The 22,684-nt window shown below is 43.0% G+C and overlaps 1 protein-coding gene across 3 annotated transcripts; it reads right to left on the bottom strand.

Moving 5' to 3' along the window:
• Window positions 1-500: 500 nt before the first annotated feature.
• Window positions 501-17,864, bottom strand: LOC120053357 (acyl-coenzyme A thioesterase 11-like). 3 transcript variants are annotated; one of them, XM_039000479.1, is made up of 17 exons: window positions 17,738-17,864; window positions 17,474-17,540; window positions 16,386-16,584; window positions 16,080-16,149; window positions 15,853-15,913; window positions 15,413-15,514; window positions 15,062-15,197; window positions 6,778-6,931; window positions 5,565-5,684; window positions 5,158-5,296; window positions 4,886-4,941; window positions 4,553-4,619; window positions 4,302-4,385; window positions 3,794-3,927; window positions 3,479-3,610; window positions 3,099-3,225; window positions 501-1,119 (listed from the first exon to the last, which is right to left on the bottom strand). In XM_039000479.1, the coding sequence occupies exons 1-17, from the start codon at window positions 17,833-17,835 to the stop codon at window positions 961-963; spliced, it is 1,905 nt and encodes a 634-aa protein (XP_038856407.1). In that variant the 5' UTR covers window positions 17,836-17,864; the 3' UTR covers window positions 501-960. The 3 variants fall into 3 exon arrangements, with proteins under 3 accessions (XP_038856407.1, XP_038856409.1, XP_038856410.1); XM_039000481.1 differs by having other exon boundaries at window positions 15,062-15,191; XM_039000482.1 differs by lacking the exon at window positions 17,474-17,540 and having other exon boundaries at window positions 17,738-17,848.
• Between the last annotated feature and the right edge of the window lie 4,820 nt (window positions 17,865-22,684).

Raw genomic sequence — 22,684 nt, 5'->3', positions numbered from 1 at the left:
GAAAGGTTGATTACAAACATGATTCAATGAGGTAGGAAATATCCTCCCAGTATTTTAAAACAAGCTGCATCTAAATGCTCAGGCATGAACTAGTCTGCTTTTTTTATCCACAGTTCAGTAGCTAGAGACAAGGCAGAACATGTACAAGCATGTCAGACTCAACTGCAGCATAACAAACCAATTTGCATGTCTCATGTTCATAGGGCTACTAACTGTTTAAATGCCCAGATAAGATCTAACATTTAATACAGAGCGTAGTATTGCACATTTTAAAAAGATTAGGTCTAAATAGCCTGGTCCCAGATATGTTTGTGCTGTATAGCCAAGTAATTGCCGTGGTCATTGTCATGCCAAACTGGGACCAGGCTAAGTTCTGGCAGTCTAAGAGTATTTAACTAGACAAGTCAGTTAGGAACAAATTCTTATTTACAAAGTTGACCTACCCTAGCCAAACCCGGACGATGCTGGGCCAATTATGAGCCGCCCTATGGGACTCCCAATCACGTCCGGATGTGGAACATCCTGGATTCAAACCAGGGACTCTAGTGATGCCTCTTGCACTGAGATGCAGTGCCTTAGACTGCTGCGCCACTTGGGAGCCTAACTGCAGCATAACAAACTCATTTGCATACTTCTCATGTTCATAGGGCTACTAACTGTTTTAATGCCCAGATAAGATCTAACATTTAATACAGAGCACAACTGCAATAAGTAAGTAACTTGTAGTGTAGAAAATGTACACTGGAATATCACATCAAAGACAGTAACAGTAGTAACAACAAAAAGTCCTTTGACTAATCCCACATTTGAAAATCCCACATTTTAGAAATGCATAAGTCCTGATTTCCTTGGCAGTTGAAGTCGAGAGGGGGGTATCCCAGAACTATCTCCTAGATCTCCTAAGGAGGAGAGGGGTGGATAGGGTAGGAGGTGCTGGGCCAGCATGATGAAACCATTCGGTCACAGGTCAGAGGGGGGCAGGACGGCCAGGCTGTCTCTGTTCTCCTCCAGGTACTTGTTGCAGGAGTGGAAGGTGCCGTAGAAGCTTGAGGAAAGGCCTGCAATGTCGTTGGAGATGTAAGGGAGGACTCCTGGCGTGGCTTGGTTGTAGTAGGAGATCTGAGGTAAAACACAGAGACAATGTGGTCCAAAAAAAAAAAAAAAAAAGCACATGTTCTATAATATTTGACTGAAAACATGATGTATAATGTAGAAGTACTAAACTCAGCAAAAAAAGAAACGTCCTCTCTGTCAACTGCGTTTATTTTCAGCAAACGTAACGTGTAAATATTTTTATGAACATAACAAGATTCAACAACAGACATAAACTGAACAAGTTCCACAGACGTGACTAACAGAAATTGAATAATGTCTCCCTGAACAAAGGGGGGGGGGGTCAAAATCAAAAGTAACAGTCAGTATCTGGTGTGGCCACCAGCTGCATTAGGTACTGCAGTGCATCTCCTCATGGACTGCACCAGATTTGCCAGTTCTTGCTGTGAGATGTTACCCCACTCTTCCACCAAGGCACCTGCAAGTTCCCAGAAATGTTGGGGGGGGAATGGCCCTAGCCCTCACCCTCCGATCCAACATGTCCCAGACATGCTCAATGGGATTGCGATCTGGGCTCTTCGCTGGCCATGGCAGAACACTGACAGTCCTGTCTTGCAGGAAATCATGCACAGAACGAGCAGTATGGCTGGTGGCATTGTCATGCTGGAGGGTCATGTCAGGATGAGCCTGTAGGAAGGGTAACACAGGGAAGACATCCTCCTCCCTCATAACGCACAGTGTTGAGATTGCCTGCAATGACAACAAGCTCTGTCCGACGACGCTGTGACACACCGCCCCAGATCATGACGGACCATCCACCTCCAAATCAATCCCGCTCCAGAGTACAGGCCTCAGTGTAACGCTCATTCCTTCGACGATAAACGCGAAACTGACAATCACCCATGGTGAGACAAAACCGCGACTCGTCAGAGAAGACCACTTTTTGCCAGTCCTGTCTGGTCCAGCGACGGTGGGTTGGTGCCTATAGGCAACGTTGTTGCCGGTGAGGACCTGCCTTACAACAGGCCTACAAGCCCTCAATCCAGCCTCTCTCAGCCTATTGCGGACAGTCTGAGCACTGATGGAGGGATTGTGCGTTTCTGGTGTAACTTGGGCAATTGTTGTTGCCATCCTGTACCTGTCCCGCAGGTGTGATGTTTGGATGTACCGATACTGTGCAGATGTTGTTACACGTGGTCTGCCACTGCGAGGACGATCAGCTGTCCATCCTGTCTCCCTGTAGCGCTGTCTTATGCGTCTCACAGTACGGACATTGCCATTTATTGCCCTGGCCACATCTGCAGTCCTCATGCCTCCTTGCAGCATGCCTAAGGCACGTTCACACAGATGAGCAGGGACCCTAGGCATCTTTCTTTTGGTGTTTTTCAGAGTCAGTAGAAAGGCCTCTTGAGTGTCCTAAGCTTTCATAACTGTGGCCTTAATTGCCTACCGTCTGTAAGCTGTTAGTGTCTTAACGACCGTTCCACAGGCGCATGTTCATGAATTGTTTATGGTTCATTGAACAAGCATGGGAAACAGTGTTTAAACCCTTTACAATGAAGATATGTGAAGTTATTCGGATTTTTACGAATTATCTTTGAAAGACAGGGTGCTGAAAAAGGGATGTTTCTTTATTTGCTGAGTTTATCATCTATCTAGATGTAATGTATATCAAAATATCAAATGTCTTTATTCTTGCTATGTAACTACTGTAGAAAAATATAAAAAGTACCATGTATGTAAAATGTGTATGTAACAACAAAAGAAAAAGATGTAAAAACTCAATTTATTTTTGTCCTCCCGAAGAGGGTGGGTAGAAAGCTTGCACTTCTTTCCACACTCAACTTACAGGATAAGGTGTATACACTGTGGGATGAAGAAAATCACTGAGCTAACTGGTCCCAGATCTGTTTCTACTGTCTTACCAACTACGGTTGCTGTCATGTTTGACATGACAATGACCATAGAAGTCGGCTTTACAGCACAAACAGATCTGGGACCAGGCAAGCTTTTCGCTTAGCTAGCGAAGAGCCCCATTGGCCCACCTTGGTGACAGCGTTGGACTCCTCCCAGATACTGAAGCCGGCACAGAGCACCTCCCCCCGGGTGTAGTCCTCAGTGGCAGGGTGGGTCGGCAGGGTGACAGAGCGCAGGGCAATCAGGTACGGGTCCCTGAGGTGGACAGAAGAGGTGGATCGCACCATTAGAGCGTGATAAAGATGTGGAATTGGGCAGGTTGATAGATACAGTACTGTGGGACACAACCAGACCCGGGTAAGTTATGGTGAAGTGAGAACATAAAAATAATGTAGTGCCATTGGAAAGTAGGAAGGATTGTTGAGTCATTGGGGAACAATGACCAAGCAAAACATAAAGCATATTGATGAAGTCAGGATGCTGATGGATGACAGACAGGCAGTGTTACCTGGAGTCACAGGGCTTCCTCCTAGAGGCCAGGAGGATGAAGTCCTGGCCCTTCCCCCCCTTACTGACACACGGAGTGGCCACGCGGTAGATAGTGTCATCCTCATCTGCCTGGATGATCACATCACATTTTCTACATAGGACGAAAGGGAAAAGGCACACTGTGAAATGGAGGTTTCAATCCAAATGTAGATTTCAATCCATGGATATCAAAAGGATTATAGTAACTACTTTGTGAATGGTTGTGACCACTTGTGGCTGTGTTCTGACTAGCTGTGACTGTTGTGACTACATCAGTTGTGAATGTGTTACCCACTGGTAATGCCTGTCCCACTCATGTCTCCTGCGCAGGTCTGAGAGCAGATGGAATGCCTGTTCAGCAGGGACAGTGACATGAGTCTCCACCTTAAAACACAGTATCTGGTTCTCCTCCAGCGTGTACAGGCTGACCTTGGAACAGATCAGGAAGGAATATATCATGAATATAGAATCTTTACAGGTTAAAGCAGAGCCTATTCCTTTACTACCACAGACATATATTATTGACATTTAGTGCTATTTAGTGGAATGTTATATGTAGCTAGCTCCTTTAAGAAAGACGGTTGACTTGTTGCACATTCCTTCCTCCCAGTCCCAACTTAATCAAATCAACGTGTGGGCCGAATTCGGGGGGGTGCAACTATGACTGTGCATTAGAAAGTAATGATTTGATTAGACAGTGGGGAGGAGGAGAGGGGGCACATGCAATCCTTCAACATCATTCTAATGAATAATATCAATGGTGTTCAATCATATTCTTACACTTTTCTACTTACAATACTAACCTTATTTTTCTCAGAGCTTAACATCCAGTTGCTTCGAGCAGCCATTATTTTCAGTGCAGACACATTGTTGTAGCTGAGATACATCTGGGGAAAATAAGGTTTGGATTCAGAATCAGAAGAATGATTGTTGTTTCAAAACAAGCACAGGCCAGTACACAGGGAGGCAGTAGAGAGTTAAATCTGTTACCAAACCCCAAAACACATTTCATCTAGGAGTAGTAGTAGTAGGTTGTGGTCCGTTTGTGTGTTACCTGGTTGCTGATGTCCCAGGGCACAGACAGAGGAACCTCCGTTTGCTTGCAGGAGATTATGTACTTTCTGTAAACAGACAGTGTATAGTGATGTCAAAACAGATGAAAATGTGTTGACTCAATGGTTTGGTTTACACACTAATTCAGGGGTATCACTCAATCAGCCTGATTTAATGTGGCCTGGCATGATGTCTTAGCAAAAAAATGATATACTGTATATAATACATTTTTTGCGGGGGGGCTCATCTACTGGAGGGGAAAAATGAGTTTGACACCCCCTGCACTAACTGATAGAAATGGGGAATAGTACTGTGATGATTTTCATCTCCTCACCTATCCAGACGGATCTTCTTCCTAGCAATAGCCTCCTGATAGCGCCTCTTCCCATCCTGACAATTAAATAAACAAGTGAAATGGGCCTTCACAGTTCTGCACCAACATTGGATGAGCAAAGGCATGTATCTCTTAACATTACAAATTCAACAACCATATGGCATTTCTCAATATACATTGACCCCCATAAACACACACACACACTCTCTAGCTCTCACACACACTCCACAGGTCCAACAGCCTGTTCTTCTGAGGTCATCTGCAGAACTCACCACAGGTTCGGGTCGTATCCGGGGTAATGTACGTGGCTTCCTGTCCTTGTCCAGCACCTCAAAGGTCATGAAGGCGCTGTTGATGTGCCGCAATGCACCCGCACCCTGGTAGGCCTCTGCACATACACCCACCTCCATACTGGAACACCCACACACAAGCACAAATAGGTTACATAGACTAATATCATACAAACATAAAAGGTTGCCATACCAGTTTCCCATTCATTGTATGTTGCCAGTAAATATCCCTCAAAGCTGAAATTGAGTTCATTCAGTTCATTAGGGCTCACCGCAGCAACAACAAAAAATCGACGTTTTTCAACAGAAACGAAACCAGGCGGTTGTTATTGGACTGTGGTTCTCATTTTCTTCAGTTTGGTGCCTAATGAATAAGACTTGTGTTTCACCTGTGTTTGAAGGCATTGTTAACAATGGCCTTTAGCACCAGCCGGTCACCGATGTGAGACGGGCCCCGGAAGTGGAACATGTCTATGGTCCTCAGAGTGGGGTGAGCATTACACAGACGACTAGAGAGTAAGAGTGAGATGAGCGAGAGAGGGAATGAAGGAAAGAGAGCATATTAGACTAAGAGCATTATCACATTTATTCTCCAGAAGAAAAAGTCAACCTGGTTTAGATCATCTACTCATTCTACTAAATACACTGAACAAAAATATAAAATGCATCATGGAACGATTTCAAAGATTTTACTGAGTTACATATAAGGAAATCAGTCAATTGAAACCTATGGATTTCATATGACTGGGCAGGGGTGCAGCCATGGGTGGGAGCCAATCAGAATGAGTTTTTCACACAAAGAGCTTTGTTACAGACAGAAATATTCCTCAGCAACGCTCCCCCAAAACTTGAGACATCAGTGACATTGTGTTGTGTGATAAAACTGCACATTTTAAAGTGTTTTATTGTCCCAAGCACAAGGTGCACCTGTGTAATGATCATGCTGTTTAATTAGCTTCTTGATATGCCACACCTGTCAGGTGGATGGATTATTTTGGCAAAGGAGTAATGCTCATTAACTGGGATGTAAACAAATATTTGTGCGCAAAATGTAAAAGAAATAAGCTTTTTGTGCTTATGGAACATTTCTGGGATCTTTTATTTCAGCTCATGAAACATGGGACCAACACTTTACATGTTGTGTTTATATTTTTGTTCAGTGTATATTAAAAGACCAGTGCAGTCAAAATGTGATTTTTCTGTGTTATATATATTTCCACACTATGAGGTTGGAATAATACCGTTCAAATGATGATAATGCCCTTTTAGAGTAAGAGCTTTTGGTCTGCCTGGTGACATCAGCAGGCAGTTAACTAGTTAATAGACAAATAAGAAAGAGAGGTCCAACCCTCTCTGCCCATAACAGCTAGTTTTTACTTTTCCCCTCCCCACTCAGACAGTCCTAGCAAAATTCTTGCTTGAGATATTGATATTTTTGTTTATTTTTGACAATTTTAATTGAAAAACAATCACAGTAAGGTACTTGTTACCCAGAAATTACATCTGCATGGGGCCTTTAATATATACTAACTATCTCCATATTCTGTCACAGTAAGAAACCTCATCTCTATGAGAAGGACAGGCTACAGACCAGACACTCACCATGCTGCGATGGTGGCCACGTTCTCCATCCAGGCCATAATCTGACCCCCGAAGGTGCTGACCTGGTGGTTGGCATGGGGAGGCAGCACCAACTCCACACTCTCCACCCGTGTTCGCTCTGCTGACACCGCACCCTGGTATTCCTGACACTCTCCTGTTGGCACGCACACAGACACACACTAGACTGTAATGCTGCTGTTCACCAGGCTGGGCACGGGTGTGACTGCCACTGATATCATTTCATATTAGAGATAAGTGGGACTTGGACATCTGCGGTATCCTGTGACAAGTAAAGGTCATAAATAGTGCCTTATCAGCTATAACTAGGACCTTATAAGCTATAACTACATTTACGTCAACTTTTCGGTTACTGGCCCAACACGCTTAACCCCCTGCCGCTCTGAGGACTTACAGTGCTGTCGGAAAATATTTAGACCCCTTGACTTTTTCCATATTTTGTTATGTTACAGCCTTATTCTAATATAGATTAAATCGTTTTTCCCCTCATCAATCTACACACAATACCCCATAATGACGAAGCAAAAGCAAAAACAATTAGAAAATGTTGCAAAAAAGATATATAAAAAAACTGAAATACCACATTAATTAACATAAATATTCAGACCCTTTACCCAGTACTTTGTTGAAACACATTTGGCAGCAATTACAACTTCTAGTCATCTTGGGTATAACGCTACAAGCTTGGCACACCTGTATTTGGGGAGTTCCGCCCATTCTTCTCTGCAGATCCTCTCAAGCTCTGTCAGGTTGGATGGGGAGCATCGCTGCACAGCTATTTTCAGGTCTCTCCAGAGATGTTCGATCAGGTTCAAGTCAGGGCTCTGGCTGGGCCACTCAAGGTCATTCAGAGACTTGTCCCGAAGCCACTCCTGTGTTGTCTTGGCTGTGTGCTTAGGGTCGTTGTCCTGTTAGAAGGTGAACCTTCGCCCCAGTCGGAGGTCCTGAGTGCTCTGGAGCAGGTTTTCATCAAGGGTCTCTGTACTTTTCTCTGTTCATTTTCCCCCTCGATCCTGACTAGTCTCCCAGTCTCTGCCGCTGAAAAACATCCCCACAGCATGATGCTGCCACCACCATGCTTCACCATAGGGATGGTGCCAGGTTTATTCCAGACGTGATGCTTGGCATTCAGGCCAAAGAGTTCAATCTTTAGGTGCCTTTTGGCAAACTCCAAGCGAGCTGTCATGTGCCTTTTACTGAAGAGTGGCTTCCGTCTGGCAACTCTACCATAAAGACCTGATTGGTGGAGTCATGCAGAGATGGTTGTCCTTCTGGAAGGTTCTCCCATCTCCATATAGTAAACTCTGTCAAAGTGACCATTGGGTTCTTGGTCACCTCTCTGACCAAGGCCAATTCTCCCCCGATTGCTCAGTTTGGCCGGGCAGCCAGTTCTAGGAAGAGTCTTAGTGGTTCCAAACTTCTTCCATTTAAGAACGATGGAGGCTACTGTGTTCTTGGGGACCTTCAATGCTGCAGAAATGTTTTGGTACCCTTCCCCAGATCTGTGCCTCGACACAATCCTGTCTCGGAGCTCTACGGACAATTCCTTCAACCTCATGGCTTGGTTTTTACTCCGACATGCACTGTCAACTGTGGGACCTTATATAGACTGGTGTGTGCTTTTCTAAATCATGTCCAATCAAATAAATTTACCACAGGTGGACTCCAATTAAGTTGTATAAACATCAAGGATGATCAATGGAAACAGGATGCACGTGAACTCAATTTTGATTGTCATAGCAAAGGGTTTGAATACTTACCTAAATAAGGTATTTCTATTTTGAATAGATTTGCAAAAATGTCTAAAAAACATTTTCGCTTTGTCATTTTGGGTATTGTGTGTAGATTGATGAGGAACAAAATGAATGTCATCCATTTTAGAATAAGGCTGTAACGTAACAAAATGTGGAAAAAGGGAAGGGGTCTGAATACTTCCTGAATGCACTGTATGTGGGCCTTATAAGCTCCAACTAGGGCCTTAAAGGAAGCCTTATCATAGAAACAGAATGAATAAAAAGGGTGTCTCCATTCAAGTCAATGATGGCATAATAGGTGGACTGGCATCCAATGGGAGTGTACCCATGCCAGGAAGTAAAACCAGGAAGTGTACCCTCCAATCTGTGCTTTGATTTGTTGAGTCAACTCAACTGACATTACAAAAGATACACTCCATTGCATGAGCCACATCAGTTAGCATAATTTACATATATATATATATTTTTTAATTTTATCCCCTTTTCTCCCCAATTTTCGTGGTATCCAATCGCTAGTAATTGCTATCTTGTCTCATCGCTACAACTCCCGTACGGGCTCGGGAGAGACGAAGGTCGAAAGCCATGCGTCCTCCGAAGCACAACCCAACCAAGCCGCACTGCTTCTTAACACAGCGCGCCTCCAACCCGGAAGCCAGCCGCACCAATGTGTCGGAGGAAACACCGTGCACCCGCCCCCCCTCGGTTAGCGCGCACTGCGCCCGGCCCGCCACTGGAGTCGCTGGAGCGCGATGAGACAAGGATATCCCTACCGGCCAAACCCTCCCTAACCCGGACGACGCTAAGCCAATTGTGCGTCGCCCCACGGACCTCCCGGTCGCGGCCGGCTGCGACAGAGCCTGGGCGCGAACCCAGAGACTCTGGTGGCGCAGCTAGCACTGCGATGCAGTGCTCTAGACCACTGCGCCACCCGGGAGGCTGTTAGCATCATTTTAATGAACATTTACATTACTTATGGCAATCCACCATCAGTTGATAGAATATTCCAAAATACCATGGAAATTATTGCATCACAATACCAGGCAACCATTGCGAGTGCACCCACGAGTTTACCAGTCAATAGTCAGGGTTAGAGCTTCAAAGGCCGTTCTATTCATTCTATTTCTATGGTCCTTATAAACTGTAACTAGGGCCTTGTAGGGTCCTTATACCACGTGTTCAACTCATTCCACGGAGGGCGGAGTGTCTGCTGGTTTTCGCTTCACCCTTGTACTTGATTGATAAATTAAGGTCACTAAATAGTAAGGAACTCCCCATACCTGGTTGTCTAGATCTTAATTTAAAGGAAAAAACTAAAACCTGCAGACACTCGGCCCTCTATGGAAAGAGTCTGCCACCCCTGCCATATAAACTATAGCTAGGGCCTTAATAAAGAGGCATCATAAGCTGTAACTAGAGGATTCCCTGGTCAGGTCACATGGTCAGGAAAGACTCAATGCCATAGTTCCAAAGTCTTGACAGTATACTACCTAGTTGAGCTGTGTGTTGAGCTGTGTGTTGACAGTATACTACCTAGTTGAGCTGTGTGTTGACAGTATACTACCTAGCTGAGCTGTGTGTTGACAGTATACTACCTAGCTGAGCTGTGTGTTGACAGTGAAATACCTAGCTGAGCTGTGTGTTGAGCTGTGTGTTGACAGTATAATACCTAGTTGAGCTGTGTGTTGACAGTATACTACCTAGTTGAGCTGTGCGTTGACAGTATACTACCTAGTTGAGCTGTGCGTTGACAGTATACTACCTAGCTGAGCTGTGTGTTGAGCTGTGTGTTGACAGTATACTACCTAGTTGAGCTGTGCGTTGACAGTATACTACCTAGTTGAGCTGTGTGTTGAGCTGTGTGTTGAGCTGTGTGTTGAGCTGTGTGTTGACAGTATACTACCTAGTTGAGCTGTGTGTTGACAGTATAATACCTAGCTGAGCTGTGTGTTGACAGTATAATACCTAGCTGAACTGTGTGTTGACAGTATACTACCTAGTTGAGCTGTGCGTTGACAGTATAATACCTAGCTGAACTGTGTGTTGACAGTATACTACCTAGTTGAGCTGTGCGTTGACAGTATACTACCTAGTTGAGCTGTGTGTTGAGCTGTGTGTTGAGCTGTGTGTTGAGCTGTGCGTTGACAGTATACTACCTAGCTGAGCGGTGTGTTGACAGTATAATACCTAGTTGAGCTGTGTGTTGACAGTGTCCTACCTAGCTGAGCTGTGTGTTGACAGTATACTACCTAGCTGAGCTGTGTGTTGACAGTATACTACCTAGCTGAGCTGTGTGTTGACAGTGAAATACCTAGCTGAGCTGTGTGTTGAGCTGTGTGTTGACAGTATACTACCTAGCTGAGCTGTGTGTTGACAGTATAATACCTAGCTGAACTGTGTGTTGACAGTATAATACCTAGCTGAGCTGTGTGTTGACAGTATAATACCCAGTTGAGCTGTATGTTGACAGTATAATACCTAGCTGAGCTGTTGTTTTGACAGTTTAATACCTAGCTGAGCTGTGTGTTGACAGTTTAATACCTAGCTGCGCTGTGTGCTGACAGTATACTACCTGGTTGAGCTGTGTGTTGACAGTAGAATACCTAGCTGAGCTGTATGTTCGATAGTATAATACCTAGTTGAGCTGTGTTTTGACAGTATACTACCTAGCTGAGCTGTGTGTTGACAGTAGAATACCTAGCTGAGCTGTGTGTTGACAGTATAATACCTAGCTGAGCTGTGTGTTGAGCTGTTGTTTTGACAGTATAATACCTAGCTGAGCTGTGTGTTGACAGTTTAATACCTAGCTGAGCTGTGTGCTGAGCTGTGTGCTGACAGTATACTACCTGGTTGGGCTGTGTGTTGACAGTAGAATCCCTAGTTGAGCTGTGTGTTGACAGTATACTGCCTAGCTGAGCTGTGTGCTGAGCTGTGTGTTGACAGTATACTACCTAGCTGAGCTGTGTGTTGACAGTATAATACCTAGTTGAGCTGTGCGTTGAAAGTATAATACCTAGTTGAGCTGTGCGTTGACAGTATAATATCTAGTCGAGCTGTGTGTTGACAGTATAATACCTAGTTGAGCTGTGCGTTGACAGTATAATACCTAGTTGAGCTGTGCGTTGACAGTATAATACCTAGTTGAGCTGTGCGTCGACAGTATAATACCTAGTTGAGCTGTGTGTTGACAGTATAATACCTAGTTGAGCTGTGTGTTGACAGTACAATACCTAGCTGAGCTGTGTGTTGACAGTATACTACCTAGCTGAGCTGTGTGTTGACAGTATAATACCTAGCTGAGCTGTGCGTTGAGCTGTGTGCTGAGCTGTGTGTTGACAGTATAATATCTAGTTGAGCTGTGTGTTGACAGTATAATACCTAGCTGAGCTGTGTGCTGAGCTGTGTGTTGACAGTATAATTCCTGGTTGAGCCGTGTGTTGACAGTATAATACCTAGCTGAGCTGTGTGTTGAGCTGTGTGTTGACAGTATAATACCTAGTTGAGCTGTGTGTTGACAGTATACTACCTAGCTGAGCTGTGTGTTGACAGTACAATACCTAGTTGAGCTGTGTGTTGACAGTATAATACCTAGTTGAGCTGTGTGTTGACAGTATACTACCTAGCTGAGCTGTGTGTTGACAGTAGAATACCTAGCTGAGCTGTGTGCTGAGCTGTGTGCTGAGCTGTGTGTTGACAGTAGAATACCTAGCTAAGCTGTGTGCTGAGCTGTGTTCTGAGGTGTGTGTTGACAATATAATACCTAGTTGAGCCTTGTGTTGACAGTATAGTACCTAGCTGAGCTGTGTGTTGACAGTATAATACCTAGTTGAGCTGTGTGTTGACAGTATAATACCTAGTTGAGCTGTCTGTTGACAGTATAATACCTAGTTGAGCTGTGCGTCGACAGTATAATACCTAGTTGAGCTGTGCGTCGACAGTATAATACCTAGTTGAGCTGTGTGTTGACAGTACAATACCTAGTTGAGCTGTGTGTTGACAGTATAATACCTAGTTGAGCTGTGCGTTGACAGTATAATATCTAGTTGAGCTGTGTGTTGACAGTATAATACCTAGTTGAGCTGTGCGTTGACAGTATAATACCTAGTTGAGCTGTGCGTTGACAGTATAATACCTAGTTGAGCTGTGTGCTGAGCTGTGTGTTGACAGTTACCTAGTTGAGATGTGTTTCAGTGTGTTGACAGTATAAAACCTAGTTGAGCTGTGCGTTGACAGTATAATACCTAGTTGAGCTGTGCGTTGACAGTATAATACCTAGTTGAGCTGTGCGTCGACAGTATAATACCTAGTTGAGCTGTGCGTCGACAGCATAATACCTAGTTGAGCTGTGTGTTGACAGTATAATACCTAGTTGAGCTGTGTGTTGACAGTATAATACCTAGTTGAGCTGTGCGTTAACAGTATAATATCTAGTTGAGCTGTGTGTTGACAGTATAATACCTAGTTGAGCTGTGCGTTGACAGTATAATACCTAGTTGAGCTGTGCGTTGACAGTATAATACCTAGTTGAGCTGTGTGCTGAGCTGTGTGTTGACAGTTACCTAGTTGAGATGTGTTTCAGTGTGTTGACAGTATAAAACCTAGTTGAGCTGTGCGTTGACAGTATAATACCTAGTTGAGCTGTGCGTTGACAGTATAATACCTAGTTGAGCTGTGCGTCGACAGTATAATACCTAGTTGAGCTGTGTGTTGACAGTATAATACCTAGTTGAGCTGTGTGTTGACAGTACAATACCTAGCTGAGCTGTGTGTTGACAGTATACTACCTAGCTGAGCTGTGTGTTGACAGTATACTACCTAGCTGAGCTGTGTGTTGACAGTATACTACCTAGCTGAGCTGTGTGTTGACAGTATAATACCTAGCTGAGCTGTGTGTTGAGCTGTGTGCTGAGCTGTGTGTTGACAGTATAATATCTAGTTGAGCTGTGTGTTGACAGTATAATACCTAGCTGAGCTGTGTGTTGAGCTGTGTGTTGACAGTATAATACCTAGTTGAGCTGTGTGTTGACAGTATACTACCTAGCTGAGCTGTGTGTTGACAGTACACTACCTAGCTGAGCTGTGTGTTGACAGTATAATACCTGGTTGAGCCGTGTGTTGACAGTATAATACCTAGCTGAGCTGTGTGTTGAGCTGTGTGTTGACAGTATAATACCTAGTTGAGCTGTGTTGACAGTATACTACCTAGCTGAGCTGTGTGTTGACAGTACACTACCTAGCTGAGCTGTGTGTTGACAGTACACTACCTAGCTGAGCTGTGTGTTGACAGTATAATACCTAGCTGAGCTGTGTGTTGACAGTATACTACCTAGCTGAGCTGTGTGTTGAGCTGTGTGTTGAAAGTATAATACCTAGTTGAGCTGTGTGTTGACAGTATACTACCTAGCTGAGCTGTGTGTTGAGCTGTGTGTTGAAAGTATAATACCTAGCTGAGCTGTGTGTTGAGCTGTGTGTTGAGCTGTGTGTTGACAGTATACTACCTAGCTGAGCTGTGTGTTGACAGTATACTACCTAGCTGAGCTGTGTGTTGAGCTGTGTGTTGAAAGTATAATACCTAGTTGAGCTGTGTGTTGACAGTATACTACCTAACTGAGCTGTGTGTTGACAGTAGAATACCTAGCTGAGCTGTGTGCTGAGCTGTGTGCTGAGCTGTGTGTTGACAGTAGAATACCTAGCTAAGCTGTGTGCTGAGCTGTGTTCTGAGGTGTGTGTTGACAGTATACTACCTAGTTGAGCCTTGTGTTGACAGTATAGTACCTAGCTGAGCTGTGTGTTGACAGTATAATACCTAGTTGAGCTGTGTGTTGACAGTATAATACCTAGTTGAGCTGTCTGTTGACAGTTACCTAGTTGAGCTGTGTGTTGACAGGATAATATCTTGTTGAGCTGTGTGTTGACAGTATACTACCTAGTTGAGCTGTGTGTTGACAGTATAATACCTAGCTGAGCTGTGTGTTGACAGTATAATACCTAGTTGATCTGTGTGTTGACAGGATAATATCTCATTGAGCTGTGTGTTGACAGTATAATACCTAGTTGATCTGTGTGTTGACAGTATACTACCTAGTTGAGCTGTGTGTTGACAGTATACTACCTAGTTGAGCTGTCTGTTGACAGTATACTACCTAGTTGAGCTGTCTGTTGACAGTATAATACCTAGCTGAGCTGTGTGTTGACAGGATAATATCTCATTGAGCTGTGTGTTGACAGTATACTACCTAGTTGAGCTGTCTGTTGACAGTATAATACCTAGCTGAGCTGTGTGTTGACAGTTTAATACCTAGTTGATCTGTGTGTTGACAGGATAATATCTCATTGAGCTGTGTGTTGACAGTATAATACCTAGTTGATCTGTGTGTTGACAGTATACTACCTAGTTGAGCTGTGTGTTGACAGTATAATACCTAGTTGAGCTGTGTGTTGACAGTATACTACCTAGTTGAGCTGTGTGTTGACAGTATAATACCTAGTTGAGCTGTGTGTTGACAGTATAATACCTAGTTGAGCTGTGTTGCTGCTCAGTAGGTCTGTGATGATCTCAGCATGAGTCAGTCTCATCCTCCTCCTCTCTGCAGCGATGCTGTACTCCATCTGCTCGGTCTGCGTCCGTGGAATCACCTGCTTCAGCTGCACCTGCGTGCGCGCACACACACACACACACACACACACACACACACACACACACACACACACACACACACACACACACACACACACACACACACACACACACACCCCCCCCCAACACTGTGTGTGTGTCCTCCTATTGAAGCATGACATATTGATGTGGTTGATACGTCCAACACTGTCAAACCAAGATGGGTGCCCCCTCGCTCTTCAGCCCTCACCTTCCCCTCCTCGGTGCGTCGCGCCACAAAGGTGGCAAAGGCATTGCACACATTCCACTGGCAGCTACTGAACAGGTCCTCACAGTTTACCGTGATGCCCACCTGCGGATAGTCCACATGGCATCATATCATGACACCAGGCAGAGTGCCAGACATATTGTTACATACATATATTAGTAAGGTTGCGTCCCAAATGGTGCCCTCTATTCCCTAATTGTACATTTTTATCATTGAACGCAGAGCATAGGTTACCATTTGGTGAATTAAAACGGGACTAGATTCTACAGTAAAGAACACAGGTTGTAAACAGGGATCCTCTATTATGGAACAGCATTGTGTATCATTTCTCTCCCCGACATACATTATTAATGATTTCAAAACAACAATTCAATAGATTCAATATTTACTATACAAAGATCAAAGATGGTGTCCCCACAAACCTCCATGCTGGATGTGAAGGCTCTGTTCACTTTTGCCTTGATGTTAACAACCTGTCCAACTCTGCGTAAAAAATAAACAAACAAACATACATTTCTATGATCAACATTGGACAGTGGTTACAGTGTGAACAGAAGAACACCAGCCCCTCCTTTCTGTGGCTAAGCTAAAAGCTATAAGTCACTGTAAATATACTGAAAAGGTATGTTTCAAGAAGTGAAATACTTACCCTATAGTGTGCTCAAAGTGGATGTCGTCAACAGAGGCAGTAATACAGGGAGACCCAGCGTGTCTTTCAGCTGTGACAACATAGAGGTCCACAAACATCACATGTACAGTACATACGTGCCTTCTCAGCTGACAGGACTCCATAGCTGTTGATCTCATGCTACGTCTCGGGGGGCTGCAGTCAGTGTCCCAAATTACACCTTATTTCCAAAAAGTGTACTATTTTGGGCCAGAGCCCCAGGTTGGGACTTGAGAGGGACCACTTTTTCTTTAGAGGTCATACTATGAGGTTAAGGTCATAGCTCACCAGACAGGCAGGCTGTGGAGTCCATCCACTTGAGCAGCTGTCCTACGCTGAGCTCTCCACAGTGGTTGGCGTGGCAGGGCATCACGATTTGGCTCATCTTGACCTCTGTGGGGTTCCTGTACACCTCGCCACTCTCCAGGATGAAGAGGGGATCCTCCATGGGGTCTCCGTCGCCCTTCTCACAGGACATGACTCTGGACTGTACAGCGGGACACAGGGGAAAAGTAGAAGCTAAAGTTTATTACAGTACTTGAAAGGGATAGTCTCAATCTAGTGTGTCATGCATGGTGTTATAACAATTTATAGTGTTTATAGTGTTATAAGTGTTAATTTATTGTACACCGTTTCACCCCTTAAAAAGGTGCTGCTGCTAGGTTGGTTTTAGAATACAAACGATAAAGAATATTGTAGTTATTCAAGCTCTTTGAATAAATGATTATATTAGTTCATTATGCCAAGGTCTTAGAGGCACCCTATTTATACATTCGAGGAAATCTTAATCTAGTTACAAGGAAAAATAATTCATTACAAAACAGATTATTTCAGTCTGAGCTAAGCCTCTCAGAAGGACTATAGGTGAACAAGAGGCAATTCCCACCCTAACTGCTTTGTTTATACAATGGGTCTCATGGAAATACCAAAATAACTTATACAAAGGAGTAATCACGTCTCAATTAAACATGTTGTTCCTCTTTTTTTTGCAATTTTCTCCTGTTTTTGTGCCTTCAAATAATACTTCGCTCAAGCAGCACACTCATTTTGGACCAGAGCAACTGCCCCAACAAAATAGTTATTGTGCTTCACAAAACAAGGTGCTTTACTTGGGAAAAATCTGCAGCTCAGTTTGTCATCAGACAGATTGCTTAAAAACATGTTTTTCCCTCGATGAACACTATGTAATGCTGTATAATAATACCCTGAGTGAATTGGATAGGAAACTCGAAAGACTCCCCTGACTGTAGACTACACATCTGGTTGAAACGAAATCAACTTCAAAGAATAGACTACAGTGTATTCTTCTATCACGGCTAAAATAGAATGTTGCAGTCTATTTGTATTATCAACTGTCTGTTCAAATAAATGGTCACCTGTCTCGTGCTCGCCGGACATGCGACTTCGTGGAGCAGTAGCAGTGACGTCCAATAGACTGGTCTACTGTACAAACGGGATTCGTCAGGTTATTCGTTTTTTATCTCACACTCATGAGACTACTAGGCTATACGCGTGGTGGAATGAGTCACTCACTGATGGAATAGATTGACAGAGTAAAACGTGACAGAGTAAAAACAATGACTAGGCAATCGCTCTTTAAACGTTTTACATAATTTCCCAAGACAATAAAATAGACTTACCCAAAGGGAACTTTTCTGCAGACGGTCAGGTCACATTTGCATGAATGAATAAGCAAAACAAAACTTTTCAGTCTCGTGTAAAAAAATCTGCACACCATCTGCCAATTCCTTCATTCTTCGGACTCAACTGTGTGGCATGCATGCAATGATGTATAAAAACATTGGAATACTGATTCCACCGCGCAGCCATCTTGGTTCTCCTCCTGCGTTCTCAAAAAGATGTTGGAAGCTATAGAAATGCATTTATTAACGTCAAGTTTCGTTTTTGACACGTTTATTATATTACAGACACCTTAATGCATACTTTTAAATATATTATGTGAGCTAAACATACAAATACATGTTTTTTTTTCAGAGTACTGTTACACTCCCCACTACAAAAAAAACCAATCAATAAATACATGTGATTTTGTCATTGAAACATTTAATTGAAATACGGTAGAATTCCATGAATTCCTATGACTGCTCCCAATGGAGAGTGCCAATATGGCCGACCGGCGGCTTCCGAGACTCTCAATGGCCAATACATAGCGTCTGCAATCAAGGGTTTAAATACATCACTGGTGGCATGACGCCGCTAAACAGAGCAGACACACCTCCTGTTGCTGGAGGTGGGGGACCAATTTAAATGACACTTTTTAAGGTGGAACTTTACTGTGGAAATGGCCCATTAATAGTTTTAAATATTTAAAGCGGAGATCTACATGAAAGAGCGCCACTGGTCGCCCCAGGGGTATTTGTTATTGTTTTTAAAACTGGGCAGAGGAACATCAGACAGTATTGTAAAAACGTTCATAGTAGGCTAAATACTCTGCTGTTCTATTGGGCTTGCAATGATGTGCAAGCCCAATAATTGGTTCATTTCTCATTAGATTAATGTAAATATTCACTTTAGAATTATGAATCATTTTGAAAGATCCATTTGAGATATAACAACAAAGATGTTAATGACCTCCCAAGTGGCGCAGTGGTCTAGGACAGGAGGTGTCACTGGTTCGAATCCAGGCTGCATCACATCTGGCTGTGATTGGGAGTCCCATAGGGCAGTGCACAATTGGTCCAAACCTGTCGCCATTGTAAATAAGAATTTGTTCTTAACTGACTTGCCTGGTTAAATAAAACTCTTTGTTATATCAGATCTTTTAAAAATGATTCATTTTTATAAAGTGAATATTTACATTCATCTAATGAGAAATAAACCAAATCACTTGCATTGATTGGGAAAATAAAGTACAGTACACGACCCAGTGCCCCTGCAGATACTACCTGTGCCATAGGTCAGACCTCTGTCCAAGGGAGGTAACACTATTCCTCCTCTCTCATAAAGTGTTCCACATACACAACTTAATGTAAACAGGGAAGTCTTAGCGATTACCCCACTTCTATCACCAATGTAGTGATTGAGAGTGAACAACCCAAATGAGGCTTAATCCAGATCCAATGACCATGTACTGCATGAGCTGTGCCATAAAGGTTCAGATCTATTGACAGATGGCATAACGTTTGGGAACCACTGCAGACTATGAGTTATCTTTCAGGGGACCTTGTGGTATAGGCCTATACAGGGATGTAACTTTAGTTTTAGAAGTGATAAAACTTGGGGGGGACAGAAATTCAATTTCAGAATGTGGGGGGGGGACATAGTTTATTTCTCATTAGATGAATGTAATGTCCCCCCCACATTCTGAAATTGAATTTCTGTCCCCCCCAAGTTTTATCATTGGAATATGATACAAAAGTGTGCTTTAGAACCATGCGTACGTTTCCGAGCGGTCAGGTAGGCTGTTTGGAGTGTTATCTGACTGGATAAAAAAATAAAATAATAATAATGTTCCCCCCACTTCTAAAACTAAAGTTACATCCCTGTACAGGCCTATACCACATGGGCCCCTGAAAGATAACTCATAGTCTGCAGTGGTTCCCAAACTTTTTATAGTCCTGTACCCATTCAAACATTCAACCTCCAGCTGCGTACCCCCTCTAGCACCAGGGTCAGCGCACTCTCAAATGTTGTTTTTTGCCATCAATGTAAGCCTGCCACACACACACTATACCATACATTTATTAAACATAAGAATGAGTGCGAGTTTGTCACAACACGGCTTGTGGGAAGTGACAAAGAGCTCTTATAGGACCAGGGCACAAATAATAATTATCAATAATTTTGCTCTTTATTTAGCCATCTTACATATAATACCTTATTTGTTCATCAAAAATTGTGAATAACTCACCACAGGTTAATGAGAAGGGTATGCTTGAAAGGATGCACATAACTCTGCAATGTGCACAAAAAAAACATACATTGATGGAAAGACCTGTGTGTTGTCCTTGTTATTGCAGACAGAAAAGAGCTCCAACTTCTTAACCATAGCCTCAATTTTGTCCCTCACATTGAATATAGTTGCAGTGGGTCCCTGTAATCCTAGATTCAGATCATTCAGGAGAGAAAAAAAACCCAGATAGGCCAGTCATGTGAGAAACGTCATCATCATGCAAGCGGTCAGACAAGTGAAAATCAGGGTCAGTAAAGAAAGCTTTAAGCTTGTCTCTCAATTCAAAAAAACATGTCAATACTTTTCCCCTTGATAACCAGCGTATGTTGTAAAAGCGTTACATGGTCGCTGCCCTTATCAATGCATAACGCAGAAAATACTTGAGTGTTCAGGGGCCTTGCTTTAACAAAGTTAACCATTTTCACTGTAGTGTCCAAAACATCTTTCAAGCTGTCAGGCATTCTCTTGGCAGCAAGAGCCTCTCGGTGGATGCTGCAGTGTACCCAAGTGGCGTCGGGGGCAACTGCTTGCACGCGCGTTACCACTCCACTATGTCTCCCTGTCATGGCTTTTGCACCATCAGTACAGATACCAACACATCTTGACCACCAAAGTCCATTTGATGTCACAAAGCTGTCCAGTACTTTAAAAAATACCCTCTCATGTCCTGGTTTCCAGTGGTTTGCAGAAGAGGATGTCTTCCTTAATTGACCCCCCATAAACGTAACAGACCTATACCAGGAGCTGTGCCAGGCCCGCCACGTCTGTTGACTCATCCAGCTGTAACGCATAGAATTCACTGGCTTGTATGCGAAGCAGTAATTGTTTCAAAACATCTCCTGCCATGTCACTGATGCGTCGTGAAACAGTGTTGTTTGATGAAGGCATTGTCTGTATAGTTTTTTTCGGCCTTGTCCCAGCCATATCTGCGGCAGCAGGAAGAATTAAGTCCTCCACAAGAGTATGGGGCTTGCATGTCCTAGCCACTCAGTAGCTCACCATATAAGATGCTTCTAGCCCCTTCTTATTAATGGTATCTGTTGCTTTTATACGTGTCTTACTACTCAAAAGTCGTCTTTATTCTCACTCAAAATGCTCCTGTGGCTTATTTTCCAAATTGTCATGGTTCGTTTCTAAATGTCTGCGCAAGAGTGAAGGTTTCCCACGAGAGAGAAACAGTTTATGTGATTGGATGTTAATTATTTGACTAGGCTACCTGCATTTGACATTGTGTTGTTATTTCGCTGAACACTAGATGGTTTAATTTTATTTTGGGCAGTGAAACGAGGCTACTCAGGCGAGAAAAAAAACCTCACCCAAATGTATAGTCCCGTTGGAAAATATAAATGTACTGTTTGAAAATGTGAAGAATTATTTTTTGTTATAAAAGAAAAAAAAATGTTAATCACATTTTTATTTGGCGTAACCCATACCCAAGTTTGTCTATAGTGAATTTAAGGTTACAGGTTGAGAGCCAAGATATTGTTTTTTTACATAATATCTACAGAACGAGTGCCAGCTCTCACAACCCCATTAAATTAAGATTACCACCTTCCCACTTGGGTATGAACTAATCACCAGTTGTAAAGTTGTAAATACCAGTTGGATGCATTCACGTGCTTTGAACTTGTTGAGAAATGCCGATTGACTAATGACCAACAAGCTGCAACAACCATAAGATAAAAGTACAGCTATCATGCTTTTAAACAAATTATAGTGTTCAAAAAACATTAATATAGTTATTTTTATAAAGAAGGTTGGCTGTTGCATTTAACTGCTGAAAATGTTATCAAGGTAATTTTCTTAGTAGGTGATGACAGAGGTCAGGGATGAATGACGAGTTTCCCACTTGTAATTTCCAGTTGGAGGGGTATTCAAGTGGCTTTTGCCCAGTCATGTAGTAAATACCATATTCCCAGTGAGTTATGAACGCAGCATTATAGCCTCCTCTGCTGACGGTTTCAAGACCCCCATCAACTAACTGACTGGCACCTCGGCTATCGCTGAGTTGAAATGCATTGTCATATCTGGAGGCCTATTTGGTTTACATAAATTCCCCAGTCGATCAGGAATAAGATGTGTGTTGTCAATGAGAACAACACTAGGTTAAACAACTACAAAATAATACTTTCAGGTAACTAGTTTGAGTCTAATCGGATTTATACAAAATGAGAAGACAATTTTTAAACGATTGTGGATAAATGATCAACTGTATGGTGTGTGAGGCTACAGTAGGCTAGCCTTTAATTTGCAAAGTACCAAAAATAGAAGGCTAATGACAATACAAATGGTAGCAATGTGATAACAGGACATTCTAATTGCACGTTTTAGGATACAATACTAACTTTCAGCCAGATGCGTGAGAGAGCGTGTAGCTTGTTTACCTACGGGTGCTTCGTTACAGTCAACAGCTTTTAAGAACACGTGAACCTATTCCACATCGACAACCAATAAGGTGTCTCTTTTTACTTGCAGTTTTCTTAAAGAGGAAGATGCTGCTACTTCAGTTCAGATCTAATACTCGTAAATAGTAAATTATAAAATATTAGACTAGATGGAAACAGGTGGTAGCCTAGACCTATTATTATTTGACCCTGCTGGTCATCTATGAACATTTGAACATCTTGGCCATGTTCTGTTATAATCTCCACCCGGAACAGCCAGAAGAGGACTG

The sequence above is a fragment of the Salvelinus namaycush genome, chromosome 9, assembly GCF_016432855.1.
Source record: "Salvelinus namaycush isolate Seneca chromosome 9, SaNama_1.0, whole genome shotgun sequence".
Taxonomy (NCBI): Eukaryota; Metazoa; Chordata; class Actinopteri; order Salmoniformes; family Salmonidae; genus Salvelinus; species Salvelinus namaycush.
The sequence above is the reverse complement of the archived record's forward strand: the minus strand, read 5'-3'. Positions and strand labels throughout refer to the sequence as shown.

Excerpts from the sequence above, each read along its gene's own strand:
- LOC120053357 (XM_039000479.1), bottom strand. The coding sequence starts at position 17,835 with ATGGTGTGCAGATTTTTTTACACGAGACTGAAAAGTTTTGTTTTGCTT. Across the intron at positions 17,541-17,737 it reads TGCAGAAAAGTTCCCTTTGG|TAGACCAGTCTATTGGACGT; the intron begins GTAAGTCTATTT and ends CCGTTTGTACAG. Across the intron at positions 4,620-4,885 it reads AAGAAGATCCGTCTGGATAG|AAAGTACATAATCTCCTGCA; the intron begins GTGAGGAGATGA and ends GTCTGTTTACAG.